The sequence below is a fragment of the Synchiropus splendidus genome, chromosome 1 (assembly GCF_027744825.2).
Source record: "Synchiropus splendidus isolate RoL2022-P1 chromosome 1, RoL_Sspl_1.0, whole genome shotgun sequence".
NCBI lineage: Eukaryota > Metazoa > Chordata > Actinopteri > Syngnathiformes > Callionymidae > Synchiropus > Synchiropus splendidus.
In genome coordinates this window covers 11,438,947-11,458,464 of record NC_071334.1, presented here as the reverse complement: position 1 = coordinate 11,458,464, position 19,518 = coordinate 11,438,947, and the positions used below count along the sequence as shown (strand labels likewise).

Genomic DNA, 19,518 nt, shown 5'->3' with positions numbered 1-19,518 from the left:
TGAGTGTTTATTCTCTCTGAACAAACTGCTACATAAAACACCTTCAGAACTGTTTTATTGTTATGTTTACTATCTTGGAAATTAATTCACAATGTTTTCACACACCGACAGGAAGCGTGGAAGAAAATATTTACACTCCTACACTGACAAATATATGAGAGCAATGATTATTTGAAATTTATTTTATATTGTATAATAGAGTTAGGCTTTATGTTCCTTTTATTCAAATGTCTGCCACATACAGATGAGAAGAAGACACCAAAACAGTATTAATCACACTCCGGCACCTTCATACATCGCAATTACAATGACAATAACACAACCAAAGACAATCTAATGTAAATAAAATCCTATGTGCATTGTTTGTCTCGCCTTAAAAAAGAAATCATTATTCAAATGAGATGGAAGAGAAATGGCATTTTTCTCATGCTATCATTAGCATAATTATTCATGGAGCATTCGATATGAATATGTTTTGCTCTGCGTGTTGTGAAGTAGCTATGTCATAGATGTTGAAAGATATTTCCTTTATCATCTATACTGAGCCCACTGGCTGCCTCATAGAGTATTTTAACCGTTCATCAGCAAATATGAATTGAAAGAAATGCAGCAATGAAGTAAATACATGTTGTTTAATGACATATCTTTATAACTTTTTTTTTTTAAGTCAGAGATGTGCTGCTCATGAAACCACTTCTATGGGCTAAGGGGATGTAAACCGCCCATCGGCAGAACAACAATCTAAGGCCAGTCCGCAAAAACACATCTTTTCCTATCTGATCCCAGTTGTCTCATAAACAAGAGTTGCTTTGGGGAAAAAAAAGGTCTGCCAGGTCTGGAAGTGGAGATGTATTAGAGAAGAAAGTGTACCACAGATGCTCATCACAACTGACCCGGATAAATGACATCTTCGTCAAAAACACTGACGTGAAACCTGGTAACCTGTTTCATTGAAACTACATATCCGAAACAAGCACCGTCTGATAGACAGGCCAAATGCTGCAGTTGCTTATCAGTCAATGATGTCCCTTTAGCAACAGTACAGAAGGCCCCTCTCTAAAAAAAATAAATACATAAATGAAATCTACAGATTTATGATTGTTCACCATCTGTTTGAAATAAATTGATCAGGCCAATAAAATACAAAATGAAGGCTAAATCGTGAGACACTGGAATGGGGTAACTGCATTCAAATCCTCCCCCCAAAAAACAATGCAACCCATCTTTCCAGCAAAGTAGGGAACAATATACACTGTCTGCTGCGAGGAACAGATCTGCATTCACTGACTTGCCTTATTAAAGGAAGTTTGAAATAATTGTCAGTGAGGTTTTCAAACCGCAAAATGTCAGTAACCTGTGAAGACTTCCCTTCAGCCCATTTATTTTGATAATGATTTGAAGTGGACCTTATACTCTGTCTTCACTACACGGAAGGGAAAGCTATATTTAAAGACTCCCAGCCTGGCATTTACTTGCTACTATCTCTAACCTTTGCGATGGCATTTGACCAAAAGGAATCAGTTGCTAAAGAACTGATTTAAATGCATACATAGGGAACCCTATTATGCACATTCTCTTTGGTGCAATAGTATAATAATTCTTTTTTCCCCCAGTAATGAGCCAAATCAATTGGAAAGTGACCATCTGCTGAGATATTAGTGTCAGTGAAGCAGAGGTAATGAACAAAATGTCTTTCTATTACGCAGGCAAAGGGAGTCATTAGGCTTTCTCATCAGCAACAGACGAACTTTAAACAACTTTGTCCAGAGGTTCAAGACTTCAGTGGTTGACATGGACCTTGCTGGAATGACAAGAAATGGGCTGTTTATTGCGATAGGTGAATAGGAATCAATACGCAGGGAATTATTGGCATGTTGTCATTAAGGTGCTTCAAACAGCGATCGTGTGCTCTCCTTCTTGACCAACTCCGACATATTGAAAAGGTTTTCATTCGTAACTTGAGGTCCACATACCTACAGAATAATTCATCGATCGTCGGGCACCTCTCCTGGAGAGAGCCAGGGCGAAAGCCGTGAGCGATCAAAAGGCCTATTCAGCCACTCGTGCTGCTGTTATGTGCCAGGCACAAACAGACTCTCCAGATTATTTTGATGTGAAACCAGATAATTCATCTGTCGAGGGCCAATAAGACGGCTGACAGGGACGCTCCCAATGCCTGTCGTCCACCGTTAACACAACTCTTTGATTCCCTGCACGGTTTCGATGGGAGCCAAACAGTTGGGTGTAAATGAGCTAGCGTCTCTATGAGAGCCACTATTATTCCGTGCTCTCTGGCTGACAAGGTCACTCATTGGGGGATTTGGGGTGAAAGAAAAGTGTGGCCTATAGCATTAGCTGTGAGCCGCAGGAGACACAGCTTGAGTCCCTCCCAGGATCCTCCACCCAACCCATTCAGTTGGCATTCAACATAACAAGAAAAGGAAGTCTGTGAAGGAAAAGAAAACCTTTCGTAAAGTCTCTTCCCACAGTGCTGATGCTATAATCCATAGACGCCCCTTGCAACTGCATGTATTCTCAAAGAGTCAGGTCGACACGGGTGGAGACCAGAGAACACGTCGCCTATATCCTGCAAACAGCAGGCGCGAAGACTGCTTGAAGCATTAAAAATAATAACACATCAGGCAGGAATTTGAGACATTGTACATACAAAATGCTTTGTTTCAATAAGATATTTTCCATTACCTTTTCACAAAGGTGCAGCTCAAAAAAGAACACCTACAAAAACCCCTGAAAATGGCAGAATGTGGCCATTTCAAAAACTGGAGAAGAAGGCATGGTGCGGACTATCAACGAGGTTGAACTGGCATTACAGGACATACCAAAAACGGACAAAGACATTAGGGCGCGGCCAGGGAGGGGTGGTGCTCATGTTTTTCAAGCTCAGTGAAAAAATCACGATGAGATTCGCTTGCAAGCCAGTTTACATAATAGTATGAAAAATCTTGGGGTTCTTTTCTCAGGTTTGACAATATTGAAAGTTGCTGCGAAATGAGCACAGCGCCATCCAAAATAATCTTGTGCCCGCTCAGTTACTCAAGCAAGATAATTACCAGTTATTTAAAGTCATGTTTGATTTTTCTAATAATTTTATTTCCTTTTCACTATTGTTTTCCATCAATGTGTGTTTAAAATACCAGTAAGCCAATGTTTTGTTTTGCATTTTACGCCATGTCTAAAAAAGCAATTGGAGCATTATGTTATGTTATGTTAAGTTCTTACCAGCAATTCATAACACAAATGTCAGTTTAAATAGCATGGAAATATCTGTGTATCATTTGAGGTCCTTTTAAATAACACAGCAAGAGAAAGACAAAAAAAAAAAGAATAAAAAGGGAAGCAGGTGGAAAGAGCATTCCAACCTCATTTGTATTCTCCACCATTCAATTCACTCTCGTTCATTTACATCTCTGCGACTTCCATAGCAACAGCAGGAGGGCTATCAGGAGCATCTCTGATATAGGTACATGACTCTGAAAAAGATCTTGTCATTCCTGTCTCAATAGACACTGTGAGAGAAAAAGGGCTCCGACACTCGGTAAGTTGGGTTTATATATACAGAACACTGCCAGACTTATCCTTAATACTCCATCCCTCGTCTCTGACTGGCACTTGTAGACATAAGCCAACAAAGGAAATGCCATCATTGCACAGGAAACAGATCTAATCCACTGTGATTTTTATACTTTGCAGTTGTCTGACAAAACACGGGCACTGGGGAGCAAAAACAATAATTTATATGTATGTTATGCTGCTGGGAAAAGTGGGGGAAAAAAGCAGCTGCAACCAGACAGTGAGTGAAAACGCACCAGCAGGGAAACACACCCTGGTCAAACCCCATGGACTCTTCTATGTAAATCAACCTTTAGGCCTAATTAAGCACTGAGGGGCTGATTAAGGTCATAAATAGCCTTTTTTATAATGCATTATTGACTTCACATCATCTGCACATGTTGCTGGCTGCAGCTAGCAATGTCATCTCACTGTCTAATATTGGAGAGCCCCGGGGCAGCCCAGTGTGTTTGAGAGAGACACTTTTTAGGTCATACAAAAAAGCAAGGACATTTTCTTGCTATGAACATCTGACAATAAGCTCAGTCCCAGCAGGGAATGTTGAGGCATAGCTACTTTAAATTACATTTTGGTTGCAAGATATTGCCTCTTGTACATGTACACTGTAACTACATGTATATTGTGTTTTTTTTGTCGTGTGCATCTTGACTGATTAGTGCAATATTTCTTTGAAGAATTGTTTGTTCGCTCTTTCCTGGCCGCATCACTCACTCGGCTTCCAATTTAAATGATGAGAGAGATGGACTTGGATACATGGGTAGTCCAGACTTCCTTCTCTGCTCCAGTGAAGCGTTTGATGCGCCACGATTCAATAAGGAAGCATTTCCCAGTGGGTCACCAGTGGCAGTACACATAAATGAGAAGGGTCCATCTGCTTGGTTTGCATTCCCAAAGTGCACTTCCTCAAGCAGACCATGGCAGAATGAGACCCTGCTTTCATGTGTATGCATTTGTGCCACATTATACAGCTTGTGCTTCAGCTGACCCCACCTGGCGTTTAAATCTCCCGACCAACAGCAGACATGCCCTGGTTGACAAGACGGATGCTCTGTTTGAATTCCTCCTGCGACTAGCCAGCAGACTTGCACAATATACAAAGTTTGGATGTCTTGCTTAGATTTTCAAACTGCAAAAGGGGTGAAATTGTATTCTTTTCTTTAAAAATAAGTGTTAAAATAGCGATTAAAAAAATGCATAGCTAAAAGTATTTTCAATTTACTCGAGATATTGGGCAGTCTTAACCCAAAATTAAGGAAAGTCGTCTGCTCTGTAAATCCGGTAACATTTTTAGATGAGAGAACATCTAAAAAAAAACGATGTATTCATTCATGTTTTAGCACATATTAATCATTGCAAAGTATTTATAAGCATCTTAAGTTTAAAAATATTTTTGGCATGAATGGATCAGAATTTTACTCCGAAGAAATCCATAGTTACAGATTACTTATTACCAGTAAATAGGCAAGCAATTACTTTATGAGTGGTTAATCTGTGTTCCTTCATCGAAAATACAACCACATTGCTCATCAAAATCTGTTTTCTTAATAGGCATGAATCGCTTTTGCTGCATATGTTATGAATAAAGGTTTATCATCGATTATCGGAAGGTGAAATAACCCAAGCTAGAATGCAGGTGTAACCTTGATAAAATCGAAAACGCTGACTTAGTTTTAAAATACATTTTTGATCACAGATCATCACAAAAATAGCCCACACCATCGTGGCTCCCAAAAACAGCGAGTGTTGCACACAAATGCGCGACACACTCTGTTCAGTTAACATACTGTAGCCTACTCATTTCCTCCAACTTCCAGCAATTTGCCGTTGTGTGCTTGACAACACTTGAAATACTTCTCTCATGTTGTAAATTAAAAGGGTCCAGATTGTGAGCAGAGTGCGGTTCCTTTACAACAAACACATGCTTTCAAGCAATGCAGAAATACATTGTGATGTAAACTGCGAGCAGCAGAACCTTGGATTGGCAAGCTCCAAACAAATTCAGCAGACATGAAACTTGGGTTAAAATCATTTGGTGCGAACTAAAGGAACTCTTGCTGCCTAACATTCACTCGCCTCCATCTGTTTTAGCTTCCCACAATCACAGCAGGGGCACTTTGAAGTCCCCGTTTAAGGATTTTTACATTGCCTTTCATGCTGATCAGCTTTAATTATCACATGACGGCCATTTGGAAATGTACGAGCAGGGAATTGAGCAGACATTCACATTGCTAGTGTGATCAAAAAGTGTCTTTTAGAGTTCATTTCCAACCAAGTTACTTGCCTGGAGTCATTGATTTTCAATCATTCTACATGAAGGAACCGTCTGCCCTTTTCTCTTGACCATCATTAACTTCAGGTGCTTACGGGACGGTAGCTGGGCCCTTGACATATGGACTCTGTAACGACCCACAAGGTCACAAGCTGACTCACATGAGTTCACGTCGTGATGAGTCGGAGAGAAATCAATGACACGTCAATGTTATTTATGACGCCAAGTTCACCGCATCTTTTCCAAGAGGCAACAATCTGACAAAGCGTTTAGTGACCAACGGTTAGTTACAACACAAACTGTGATCAGAAAAAGAGGAGCTTTAGCTCGATACGACAGCTACAGTTGTTTTACAGGAGCTTTTTCAAGATTTACCTTAGATCTAAATCTAAACTTCACGGAGCACGATGACCAAAGGAATATCAACAGCAGGGGTCGCAAAGCAATAGCACACTGGTTATTTGGGGCCGCATGATGCAGTTTGGTGGCCCGCCACCAGATGTCCAAGTCTAGCATGTGTGTGCCCCAACAACATGGCTAGTTACAAATAGGTGCAAGTGAAATCTTTTGGCTTTGAAAATGCATACTTTACACCAAGTACTCTAAGTGAGAGATGCAAATACAATTGCATTTTTACCCACGGCTCCAGTGCCCAATATATAGCCCTACATTCACTCCCACTTGTGCCAGTGTCTTTTTTATAAGCCAATTGTATTGGTTTTCATCACAGCAAATCAATATTTATTGTTTACATGGCTTCAATTACATGCGAAAGATGCAGCAAAACTACCAATGTGTGGCAGAAAAAATAAATAAATAAAAAATAAAACCCTGCACTCCTCTAGTTTTCAGCTCAGGCACACCAAGAATTTGCCTCCGGTGGCCCCCATTTCAATCGAGTATGAGACTCGCTATCTACAGTATCCATCCCTTTAGAATAAGCAATGAAATCTATAGAACAATAAGCCTTGGGCTATTTCACACTTTGCAATCAGTACTGAATTTGTATAAAGTGTAACCACACTTCTGCAGTCGTAAGAAAATGCCTTTTCAGCAGGGTCTTTTCAATAAGATGTGATCACACACCTTAAATAACTGTTAACGTGGGAGTTTCTGTGGTAAATGCTGTAAAGGTGTGACTAAGCGGAGAACCTTTTCAGCAGTTGCTTAAAATCGGAATGATCAGCAGGAAAAAATGTGCTCACATCGACAAACATTTAATTCACTGTAGTAAGGCAAAGAACACAGTAAGTTTGGCAACAATCTAAAAAGAGAAAGGGCAGGAGAAGCAGCGGCGCTCTCTGTGCAGCCCACAGAACGACAGTCTAATCACCACACAATTCCTCAGTGTTACAGTAGCAAACAGGAAACCAACCAAGGTTTGCCCTTTGACCAACAAAGTAAGCTGATTCGTCCAGCCTGAGGTCGACACGCTGGTTCCTGTTTGAAATGTCATCTACTGGTTAATCAAAAACATTCTCCACAGCCAGGCAGCCCTTCATCATCCAGGCACGAGGTGCGCTTGTGCTGACTAGAGGGACTTGAAACGTTGATATTTTTCATTCACAAACTCATTTTTAATGCTACTTTAGGATGTTTGGAAAGTCATGCGCACACAGGAAAAATATGTGGCCATTTACTCAAAGATAAAACAATGATTTAGATGAATGGATTTGCTTTGTCGATCTTGAACTGAGAAATCATAGACATCATTTGTGTTGAACAATATGGCTTAAAAAAAAATATATATATATATATATATACATATATATATATATATATATATATTCTCGATTATGTTCTCCAATATGTCCATTATGTTTTGCTAGTGTCTGAAGCATTTGTGATGACAGCTATTATTTAAAGAGTTTGAAGCTTAAACAAACAACCATGGAACTAAAACAAAGTAAATATAATATCATAATAACAATATCAACTAACACACCAAAGTCAAGTGGAGGTGGAACTGATGTAATGCCATGTCAGAAACGCATAGCATGGCTAGTGGAACAAACAGACTCTGTGGTTCTCCGAAAACACCAACAAACTTGTCGAATACACGACAATTGAAATCAACCAGAAATCCTCTACAATTATTGAGTCTGATCGATAAATCGCTCTGTCCTCGGCGTAACTTAAGTAACTCAGATTGAGATTTGTCAAGGAAATATTTGCCTAAGAAAGCAGTTTAATGCATGGTTTCGTTTCACCCACAGAAGACCCGCACAAGTCGAGGCATGCACCATGAACAATTGTTCATCTGTGACGCATGACGGCACCGGAGATTGATAAATCATATTTCCTTTGACATATTTGATTCACGAGAACCATAGATCTTGTTTTCTGTTCTTACATCAGCTTGGGATTTATTTTTCTGGGGGGCCAACATGATTCCATCTCGACAAGAGCAAAGTGAGACAAAGCATGACAAGAAAACACAAGGCAGATAGGGACATGTGGGTGGATGACTAATCTATGGCGCCTGAGATCCCACCCACGATAGAACTTGTGTGAATTCCCATTATCCAGGAAGATCAGATCTGGGAATGATGGGACAGTCTTATATATTCAGTCTGATCCCCTGTGAGTGTCGGAACCTCTGATTAGACATCTGGTTTTTGGTAACCATATATTAAACTAACTAAACTAAACTAAACAAAAATCCCACAATAAGGGCAGCAGGTAATATAGTAGACACTTGCATCTTTTTTGTTGTTTGGAACATCTCTGTTAACAATCCACCCTGTGTTTACAAGGGAGGGAGGACAGAGGCAAGATGTCAGGGCTCCGCTGTGCTCTTGCATGACAAACACTAACCTGGGGCCTGCTGTGACAAAACCCTAATCCAGAAAATCCCTTCTTCCTTTGCTGAAAATCCTAATGAGGATTTGAAGTGCCCGGCAGGGAGGAGACCCAGGAGCTCTGGCTACACCTTGCTACTGCTTGCTCTCCCAGTCATTGTCTCCTTATCTCCTCGGTGGACGGGCCCGGCAAGTGATGAAAGAGACATGACAGTTGGGTAATGGACTCCACGCCCGCCCCAGACAATTGGAACCCAGACTCTTAAGTCTTCTGCAAACAGGCAAAGTGGGGTGGGGGTGCCTAGAAACTAAAGTTGTGCCCAAAAGAGAGGAAATACGACAAATAGGGCAAGCATACTAATCAAATTGTTTCATGAATTCACTTAAAAATAACTAATTCTAGGGAAAACTGCAATGAAAACAAGTCATGTTTCCTTGCTTGATAATAAAGAGTTTTGAATGGATCAATACACAATAAGGGATTAGATCATTTTGTATTTGTTTTTATTTTGAGTGTGTCTCTGTGGGCAATGAAAGATTCTGGCCTGAGCAGGTAGTCAGGTGGGACTCTACAGAGCAGCTCTGAATGAGGTGGAAAATGTTGATAAATGCTGCAGTTTGGTAGACGTTTAAAATGTATAACTCAATTACTCAACAGTGTCGTAGTGCAGACGTTGTTTTGTGCATTGTTTTAATGCTCTCACATGCACAATGAAACACATTCACAGATGGCAACAATGGTCTTTTTGGTTTATTTGTGGAGACAAAAATGTGTTTCAAACTTCATGGAAAGCTTTGGTAATGCATGAAAATCGTGTTGAAAATTATGCTTTCACACATATTTTTTTTCCACAAAACTACTGTCTAATTTTGGAAAACCATCATACAGACAACAATTGTCGCTCATAAATATGTAGATGGAATATAGATGTGGGGAGTAATCATAAAACAGTGAGTGGATTTCTTTGTTATCAGGCTTTGTGGCGAAAACTGACCTCATGGCCCGCATCAAAGAGAAAGAGAAATTCAATTTTTAAAGAGGACACAAACCAAATCTACATAAATCACTCCATAACTTGTAACAGTATCGATAAGCCTAAATTACTAAACTCAAAAATCAACCAGAACATTCCAATAAAAAAAAAAGATCTTCAGATTACAGCCTCAACAATGGTTTATATGGAGACACTCACTGGAAATATATGTACACAACGCTTGAAATATTTCAAACTCACACTCTCAGGAACTTTTACATTCCTACTTAAGAGGCTTATGTACTTCCTATAGTTTAGATAGAAACCCCTAACAAGGTAGATCACTAGTCTTCATTAAAACGGACATATCAAAAGAGACAACATGAAAACCTTGTTGGTTGATTACGTCTATTTTGTACCACTTAGCTAGAGAGTTAAGTGTCTGTTGACCTAGTTGAAAATCACTTATGTGGTGGAAAACATACGACAGTAATTGGAACGGACAGAATCAAACGCAGTTACTTTAATGGAAATTGCAGATTTGATGAGGTGGCCACCAGTTTCTGACTTGAAGTATTTGTACACAGGATACAGGTTTTTTAAAGCATTGGGGTTTGACTCCCCAACAGTGGTGTTGGTTGGGCCAGCACGCCAGTCATTTCAAGCGACTCCCTGCTTGAAACCAAAGCAGCCTTAAGAGAACAATTAGTCCCCAAACCAAATAAAGATAAGAGTTGATGGCATAATCAGGGCTATTCACTTCGAAAAGCCTCTTTTCAGAGTCACTGAAACTCTTCAGTATCACTGCAGTTCAGTGGATGATTTAAACGACCACTAGCTCATCGCAAAACAAGCAGGATTTTTACAATATTTTCAAAGGGATAGCTGAAATATTCAGTTAGATCTGGACAATAATCAACCCAAACAGCTCTCTCAATATCATGAACACAATTAGCCATGAGTGAAGTGGAGTGAATAATCCACTTACCGAGATATACTTAAGATAATAAGCGATCAATTTGAGCTCAGAAAACTCAATAACAGTCCTCTCTTTTCCTCCTGTCGGCCTGAAGCTTACTCAGTGACAATATGTACTGTATATATAGAATATATATATAAATCTTCAGGTTGGCACAGCTAATGTTCATGGAGGAGCGTCTAAAACTAAATATTTGTGGACACAAAAACGCAACGACTGCGCTCAGTTTCTGCAGATTAAACGGCAAAGTTTAGAGAGTAGAACCAACAACCCCGAGTATATCCACCGCCGCAGTATCAGTCAAGACTGTCTGGACTTCAAATAAAAAAGAAAAAAAGAAACTTTGAACTACTTACAGCACGCCACTAACCCATTTAATTTAATTATAAAAATGCATTAAAAAGATATTAAGGCTGGGCGCAGTTTAATGAAGCATGTTTACTTGAGGATATTGTTTGTAATGAAGTGTTTCTGGCCTGATCTCTGCGGCTGTATTGAAACATGGAAAGAGGGGAGGGAGAACCAATGAGAGGAGAAGGTGTACGTCTTAAGCAAATGAGTTTTTGATGGGACATTAATTGATTGTCGGGAAAGTTTCGAGTTGTGAAACCCCCACACCCCAAGAAAAGTCACGCCATGAACAAGTATTGAGACAAGTGCCCTAGATTTCTCTGTGTTGCTCAGAGTTTTATTGCTATGGTGAAACCACAGTTATCGGCAAGAGTATTTTAACATAGGCAAACAAATGAAATAGGTTATGTTGAATACACAATTGTACTTTTGTTTCTATATTTAATACAAATATTTTATGAAGGCGAGGTAGATACAGAAAACGGAAGTAATACACACATTTTAATAAATTCAAGCTTTTCATTCCTCATGCAGCGGCAACCAAAGTACAGAATGAAAGCGCTTTAAACAGGTGGACTAGGATTCAATTATTTTTTTAACAAGATTAAACTGATCAAAACGTCAAGCGCGAGCGTATTTTTGGCAGTATTCCGTAGTGTGTGCGCTGGCCGAGACACGTGACATTTTAGTAGGGAATTTACAAATGGATCCCATCTCTGATGCCACTGGGAACAACTGACGCTTTCAAGCGGAAAATCTCAGACAAATCACAATTTACCAACTAATGAAACCACTCAAGATTATCCCCCATCCGCCTGAGCCCACTGCCGTCAGATCTGCCTCACTTACACGAGCACTCTCGAGGACACCAAGGGACGGATTTGGCTTAAGTCACATTTTCATTGTCAAGTTTTTAAATATAGCGACGGAGCAGTTCATCATTAGAGATATGGATTCTATATTAAAATAACGTGGCTGCAGGCGGGGACCTTTTTTTCTGAATTAAACAGACGTGTACTTACCCTCTGTGGAATGAACTTGAGCCAGTGTGATGAGAAACCAGCATAAGGTGTGTAGTTTCCAAAAGTAGCATGCCATGGTGCCTGGTGCTGACAGTCTGCTCCGGGAGTTGTGTCGTGACAAAGAGGTATCGATCAAAAAAATCCAAGCCAAACGCTCGCAGCTCTGTTCATCATCATTCCTCTCACCTGTGGAACACACAGAGAGTTCATCAGATGCAACACTTGCAGAAGAGTGCTACAACCCCAGCAAAAAGGCACTTCATGTTCATTGTGAATTTCAGTTTTGAAAAAAGTGGTAATATGTGAGATGCTGCAAATACCACCAAAGCTCTCAAATAAGCCTATCGAGTCAATAATCCAGAGATGAGAAATCCTTTAATGGTGGCAGACGACAGTATCAGGGAGGTGGAGGGGGGGCATCAAACAGATAAAGCCCACCCTCTCAACTTCTCCCCGACCTATAGGAAGGTGACGTGCAGGTCGCGTAAATCCAGACAGCATTCGCCAACAAATTCTTCAACATGAAATGTATTCTACTTTTTTTTTTTTAATTTAATTTTTATTTTTCGCTAAAGCAAGATTCCCTCCACCCAAAAAGAAAAGTAGCATCAGCAAACAACTGACTGTAAACTGACAAGAAAAAAAGTCTACGATCACATTTAGGAAATATTAAATTGACCGACAGTCACATTAAATGCTAAAATTATCAATGGTAATGGCTTGTTGAACGTCATCCAAAAAGCTTTCCATGCTGTTTTAGTATTATTGGTATGCATTAGCTTCGCCTGCATAATCAATAAAAAACATTATTTAATAATAAATGGTTATCGTCGGCCCAGTGCTGCTGCTATTTTTAAGAGTCCTTAAAATCACTGACAGTAAAATCTCATGGAAAAATAAAGTTTCTTGTCACCTTCCTATTGTTTGTCCGTACAAGTCGCCTTCTACCTCCATCAGTACACAGCATTCCTTGATTGCCTTACAAATACACTGATCATGTGGTTGAAGTATCTCACCCGAGAGGCCAATAAAACTTATCAGGAAAGATTTACTGCTTGAGAAAGTTTACTTTCTTGCCGCAGCAGACGTGACAGCACATCAACTTGACTGATATCTCCCAAGTTGTGACACCGCAACCTCACAGGCAGCAAAACAAACAAATAAACACCAGCGAGCAAATGGTCAGTCTTCAGTGTTATGACTGACCACAAACTTATCTTTAGCACCCCCCCCCCATCTCCTTTAAACCTCACGGAGCCAGAATTCCTGTGCCGCTACCTCATCCATACCTGTCACACAAGTACAAGTGCTGTTTGTTTTTGGCCTCTTTCGCTACAAAACCAAATGGTCGCCTCCCCGCCAGTGATACAGTTCTTGGGTTGTGTCGGGTGAAACCTAATACCTACCTACGCGCCCAGGCATGTGTTTCAGCAGAGCTAACGGCTCCCTTTTGTCTGTGTGTTTACACTGCTCCTTGAAGCTTAGTCCTCTAACACCCATGAACCATTAGCACATTTTCCCTGGGAGATGTAAGAACTGAGGTAGAGGGGAGACCATTAAAAGCCTCCCTCTTTTAGGAGAATCACAACATTCTTGTTTTCAGTCTGTGTGTCTTGCCGTTACAGATCAAGAAAAATCATAGTATGGATAAGAAAGTTGACAACCGGTCCTTTCACATACTCCATCGAACAAATCATTAGCAAACACACTCACATTAGCCAACAAGATAATAATTAAGCATGTCGTAATGAGCTCATCTAGCGGGACATTACGCCTCACCTGAGACCTCTCATTTTAGAGCCATTTAAAAGAGGTCAATAGGAGCCGAGTACATGCAGTTAGCGCGCGGAAACTTGCACCAGACAGTCCCGACACTCTACAAATTGATCGGAGGGATCAAATATATTTGACTCTGCCTGAAAATGGCGCTTGAGTTTATGGCTGATGTGTGCATGAGACAGCAGTTCAATTAATCAGGTCGATGTAAAATCAGCCTCCGCTCGATGCAGTGTAAGAAAGATTGAAGCGGATTATCCCTGAGACAAAGATGTATGGTAAGCATGTGTAGTCGGGGATTTTCACCAAAAACACACAAGCCTGTCCGGTTCTCGCAAACACAAAGTTTGTTTAAAAAAAAAAAAAATCCCATGCAATGAGAATCAGGGAAATATAAACTAAAATATCCGTGCTTTCCAACTATAAGCCGTTACAACTCACATCAGACATATGTGTTTGCGACGGATTTGTGGGGATTTATTAATTTTAATACCCAGAGCGCCATAGAAATACTCAGGGCTTAGTGTCGCCCCATGTGATGGCTACAAGTTGGGAAGAAAAATAAAAAGCCAGAAAAAAATGCAGAGGACTAACACAAAAACAATATATAAATATATATTTATGATTTAAAAGGAATGCATTTAAGAGCTCCTAACAAACCACGAATATTAAACAAAGGTATTATTGGCTACCGATGCTAGTGATGAACAAGAGACTTAAGATACTTTGTTTGAGGATAAGACAATCAGCTGGTGATATCCAGCAAATCTGGGCATTTTAAAAACGCTGCCACAACTGAAAAAGACGTTGCAATTCAGGATTATTCAATTGACATTTGACTGGATTTCTTGAGTGGCTCAGTTGTATACTCGAACATCTATTTTGATCCCTTTTTTACGGTGAAATCTCACATGATCAAGCATATTAAAAGGAAGTGTATCACATTGAAACAAGGGGGATTTAATTCACAAATCCCAAAAGGAACATTATAATAACTAAATGACATGACATGCATCTGTTGCTCACTACGTCACGCATCCATCTGAACGAAGAAAGACACGGACCAGGTGAGGACGGCTACAAGTTGGATTTAAAACTAGCGGTTATGTTATTGCTGCCAATTCAGTACATGTCAAAACTTCCCCTTTTGGTTCTCTGTCAAATCATATCTTGATAGGTTGTGTTGTTTTTTTTGGTTTGTTTCTGGCGGAACCCTTGACAAGGAAACCTCAACTTTGATCCACTTGGTTAATAAGTGTATTATAAAATAATATATAAGGACAGGATAGAGATGGAGCGTGCAGGAAGGGTGGAATAGTGAGCTCTGTGACTGAAGAGTTGAAGATAGTGTGAAAGGGACGATTTCTTGGACCTGCCATGATGTATGGTTCAGAGGCAGTAGCTCTGACAGAAAGACAAGAAGCAGAGTTAGAAGTGGTAGAGTTGAAGATGCTTAGGTTTTCCTCGGGAGTGACTAGGAAGGACAAGTATATAAGAAGGACAGTGCATGTGGAGACGTTTGGAGACCAAGTTAAAGAAGTCAGACGCTTTGAACGCATAGAGGAGGACAAGAATGTTAGTGGAGGAGACAGTGGAGGATTGATGCGGATGGATGAGCACAATAAGTTACGTTGGACGAGACTTACTTGCGGTAGCTACCCCTGGTGGCAAAGGCCCAGCTAAACAAGCTGGGTAGGTGTATATGTGCATGACGTTTCTTTGATCCATTCACCATGGAAACACATTTAAAGTTGGAATTGGAGTTGGTACTCCAGTGTCCGTTTTGTGCTTAAGTAGTCATTCATTACTTCTCTAAATTGGATTCTTCTGCCACAGTAACGAGGGAGGCGCCCTCACGAGACAAACTCACATTTATCTTATGCGATCTCATATTGTTGCCAAGTTTGCTTGAAGAAAAAAAATGGAATAGAAGCAGAGCATATTTATTTACTTTGCAATGATCTCCAGACTGCATTTTAACAAAGGTGATTCTCTTCCCCTTGTGACACCAGCTGTAGACACGAATTTGTTCCGCTGCCACTCAGAAGTTTTTTTTTTTGTTTTTTCTCCTTTCATCTTAAGTCTTGTCACTGTTTTATCAAATACGGTTCCACTTTGCATCCGGCTCAGTCTATGACCTCTGGAAAACGTGAGTGGAATCCAAACCCTGGCAGGGAGGAAAACACATGTGCCAAAAGTAATTTCCAAGACTGATGCTCTTCCTCCCAGCTCATGGCCTCGATGAAAGTCAGATAACCTCTGCGTACGGTGCTCACAGACGGTGGCATTGGAAGCAGCATTATTCTATTACAGGTATAACAGAAAAGTTTTGCCCGAACAAAAACGTTTGCCCTTGTCCGCTCAAAACAGCCAAAATGTGTCGGCCAGTTAAGATCAATGATCATTTCTGTCAATTTACACAGTGAATATTATGGACCTCAGGGCAAGATACAGAAGTGTTCCACAACACTGAGGGAAAAAAAAAGTTTAACTTTAAGACACTGCTCTCTAAACGCTTAATATAAGTTGTTTAATTAAAATGTGTGTGCGTAGAGGAGGCTGCTTGATGAATCAAATTCAGAGAGGATATTGAAAGTATGGTACTGCGTGAGCCATTAAACAACCATACCCCTTCCTTAATTAATCAGTTTGTCTTTCTACACGCAGAGTACGGCAGCACAGAGCCATATCCTCCCTTCGCTTATAACGTTTCTAAATAGAAACACAGACTTTTTTTTTTGCCAAAATCCTCAGGGCTAGAGTTTAAACTAAAGGGAAAAAAAGTACAATAACTTATTTCAACATAGTTCAGGTTACATATCTGCAGAAAAATTCAATAACCCTTGATATAAAATAAACGTTTGACATTCCAACCTCTTGTGATTTGAAAATAGAGGCTAAACGTGTGTGTGCGAAGACGAAAGAAAGGTGCCTTTAAATAGTTCTGCCTCCAGGACTGAGTGCTCTGACATGAAAAGGTGCACTATGTTGTACACGGGTATGGGTGCTCTGTAAATCGATGATAGCAGCGATGCACTTTAATGCATTTTGTATCCTGCTGTGAGTGTTTAGCATGCTGAGATACCAAAGGCGCACACTGAAGGAAGATGGGCCGACTGTCGGTCTCCTTATTAGATGTGTGGGGGTTCGCCTTCACAGCTGGAGGTGTCTGTTCTCTGCACCTTGTGGAGAAAGCATCAGACCAGCGCTGTGTTCTGAAGCAGCATACACACCTTTTAACAAAGTGGGGGATCTTCAGACGATTAAGGTAATAATCGTTGACACTGTTTCTTGTCGATCAGGACACGAGGCAAAGACAGGCATCACAAGTTCATCAGGTAATTTAACGCACATTTGATAAAGTAAAAAACGTACAAGCCCACAGGCCATGTAGTGCACGTGTATGCAAACAAAATGCTTGATAGTCAACAACTTTGCGTGAAAACAGAGTACTGCAGAGGTCTAGAAAGCTTGGTTACTGAGAGGAAGGGGGTTATTAGAGAGGATGACGGGAGGGCTGATTGAAGGGGACAGTTCGGAGTTCTGAATGGAGCGTCGGGGGGAGGTGGGGTCTGAAAACAAGAGGCAGATGTGAAAGAATGCCTGGCTTCCCCGAGACAAAGCTCCTAGTTGTCCCTCTCTGGCTGTTAGAGGGCCACAGGAGAATAGAAGAAGAGCCGGGCTTTTATTTTAAATGAGATCTGGGAGAATGACGTTGGGGACCCCGAATAAAGAATTTAAGCGGGGGAGGGAGATTCGGGTTACAATAAAAAGATTGACAGGTTGCAAGTCTTGCTTGACCCTTGAATTAGCCCCGGCGGTTTCAACAAACCCCAAGAAAGGTTTGGGATGTTAATTGTCACGGAGCATCACAGGGATGCAAAAGAGGGGAAATATAGGGCCGGAGATACAATCAAATGTAAATCACAGCCAACAAACCACCGCATGTTGAATGGGGGGTGCACTTGGTTTCAGTTGGGCTCTTCCTGCAGGCCCCTCATACACACTAATTCATGGATATACAGCAAGACCCGTCTTATCACCACTTCTCATAGGCACTGTAACCTAAATGCCTGGGGACACACCACTGAGATGGAGAAAACTCAGCAGTGGTTGAAATATATGACATATATATTTCCAGCTTTTACGCTGCTGGAGATGTACAATTAGTAAGCAAAAAAATACACGGCTTCGCAGTCAAGATAAATAAATGGCCCTATGTCCGGATAATTTGGGATCACCACTGGGACAATCTCAGAACTCAGATCAGGACCTGAGCCTTTAAGAGGGGTAATGTTTGGGTGCAGCCCCGGGCTGAAGGAGTTGAAAGACAAGCGAGCAGACACCGCGTGGCTGTTGGTAACCCAAACGACCACCTTTGCTCTGACAGAAACCCAAATACCGGGTCAAACACTCATGCTGCGCAGCAGGACAGCTCGGCTACTTTGGGGTGGGGGTCTAATGGCGCGCTGATGATGAAAGAACGGGCAAGACGGAAGACTAGATAATCGAGGGCGACAGGGAAAACAAAGGATAGTGCAAGTTGTTTCTAGTTCAGATGTTTTCTGTTGAGGTTCCTTTTGTTTGAGTTGAGCCAGCGATAAAATACGGTCAAGGATGGTCTGTTAACCCATTCATGAAACTTAAAAACTGGTTGACGGATAAAGTTTTGCACATTTCTTTTACAAACAGCTACATTTTACCACAGATAACACCCTGTGACGTGTACATAAGCTAGCCATATTGCCAAGCACAGATATCCTTCAGGCCATCTGTCTTTCTTTAAATATGAGAATCATCTTACAGATCCGAGACTTGCTGCGGTGCGAGCAAAACCAGATGAATTTAAGAGCAGGAGTGCATGACATCAGCCCCGGTTCTCGGCATGCTCATTGCTCTTAGTGTTTGCATCCATTAATCATTTTTATGAGCCACTCAATTAATCGATTAGAGTACTCCCCACTGATCAGGACATAAATTAAGCGATCATGAGCCAAACCATGAAACAGTCAGCTCATACATACATTAATGTGGACAAAACCCAGTGTCAGAAAAGCCATTAGACTTTTATCAAGGTAAACATATACACACATATAAGAAGTCAAGGTATAATATCATTTGAAAATGTCAATATACTCCAGTCTCCTAGAGCTACATCAGCCTCCGTCTGAATATATAATAAATCCATCGCTCGGCAACGCATCTGAAATCCTATTAGCGCTGAAAGGTAGCTACACCTGTCCGTCCTCATGGATTATAGGCAGATAATTTACCACGGTAACAAAGTTTTAATACAGGACCCATACATTTCACTTGTAATTTTGATATTTCCCTGGGAAGTGAAGTGGATTATCTCGAATTAAATTTAAAAATGTCATTTTCCACTTGCTGATAGCAAAAAACTATTCCTTTCAGGTCTGAGGCGATAAGAACGATTCAGCCCCGGCTGTTAAACGGTGTCTTTGGCAAATGTTCCTCCGCTTAGGCATTAATCGGTTGACATTAATACAGCTAGATAAATAAGAAGGTCAACCCTGCCATTATACGGGCATATCTCGGTGATAGTAGCTGCCAATCAAGTCCAATAAGTCCTTGACACAGTGTGACTCACCTTGAAATAAACGGCGTCAAGTGAACGGTTCCCAGTGCAGACACTCCATTCAATTAGTATGTGAGCACAAAATTTATACTTCGCAGGGTTGTTGCTCGCCGAGTACATTAGTACACCATAAAAGAAACATTTGCTGTGTGATCC

General features: G+C 40.7%; 1 protein-coding gene across 28 annotated transcripts in view; it reads right to left on the bottom strand.

Annotated features, from left to right (window-relative positions):
- adgrl2a (adhesion G protein-coupled receptor L2a) overlaps positions 1 to 19,518 on the bottom strand; it is an 88,795-nt gene that overhangs the window by 55,608 nt on the left and 13,669 nt on the right. For all 28 annotated transcript variants that reach the window (XM_053854296.1, XM_053854305.1, XM_053854321.1 and 25 more), the window contains exon 2: positions 11,988 to 12,173. In XM_053854296.1, the coding sequence (XP_053710271.1) occupies positions 11,988 to 12,063 (76 nt within the window). In that variant the 5' untranslated portion in view covers positions 12,064 to 12,173. The remainder of the gene's footprint in view (positions 1 to 11,987; positions 12,174 to 19,518) is intronic.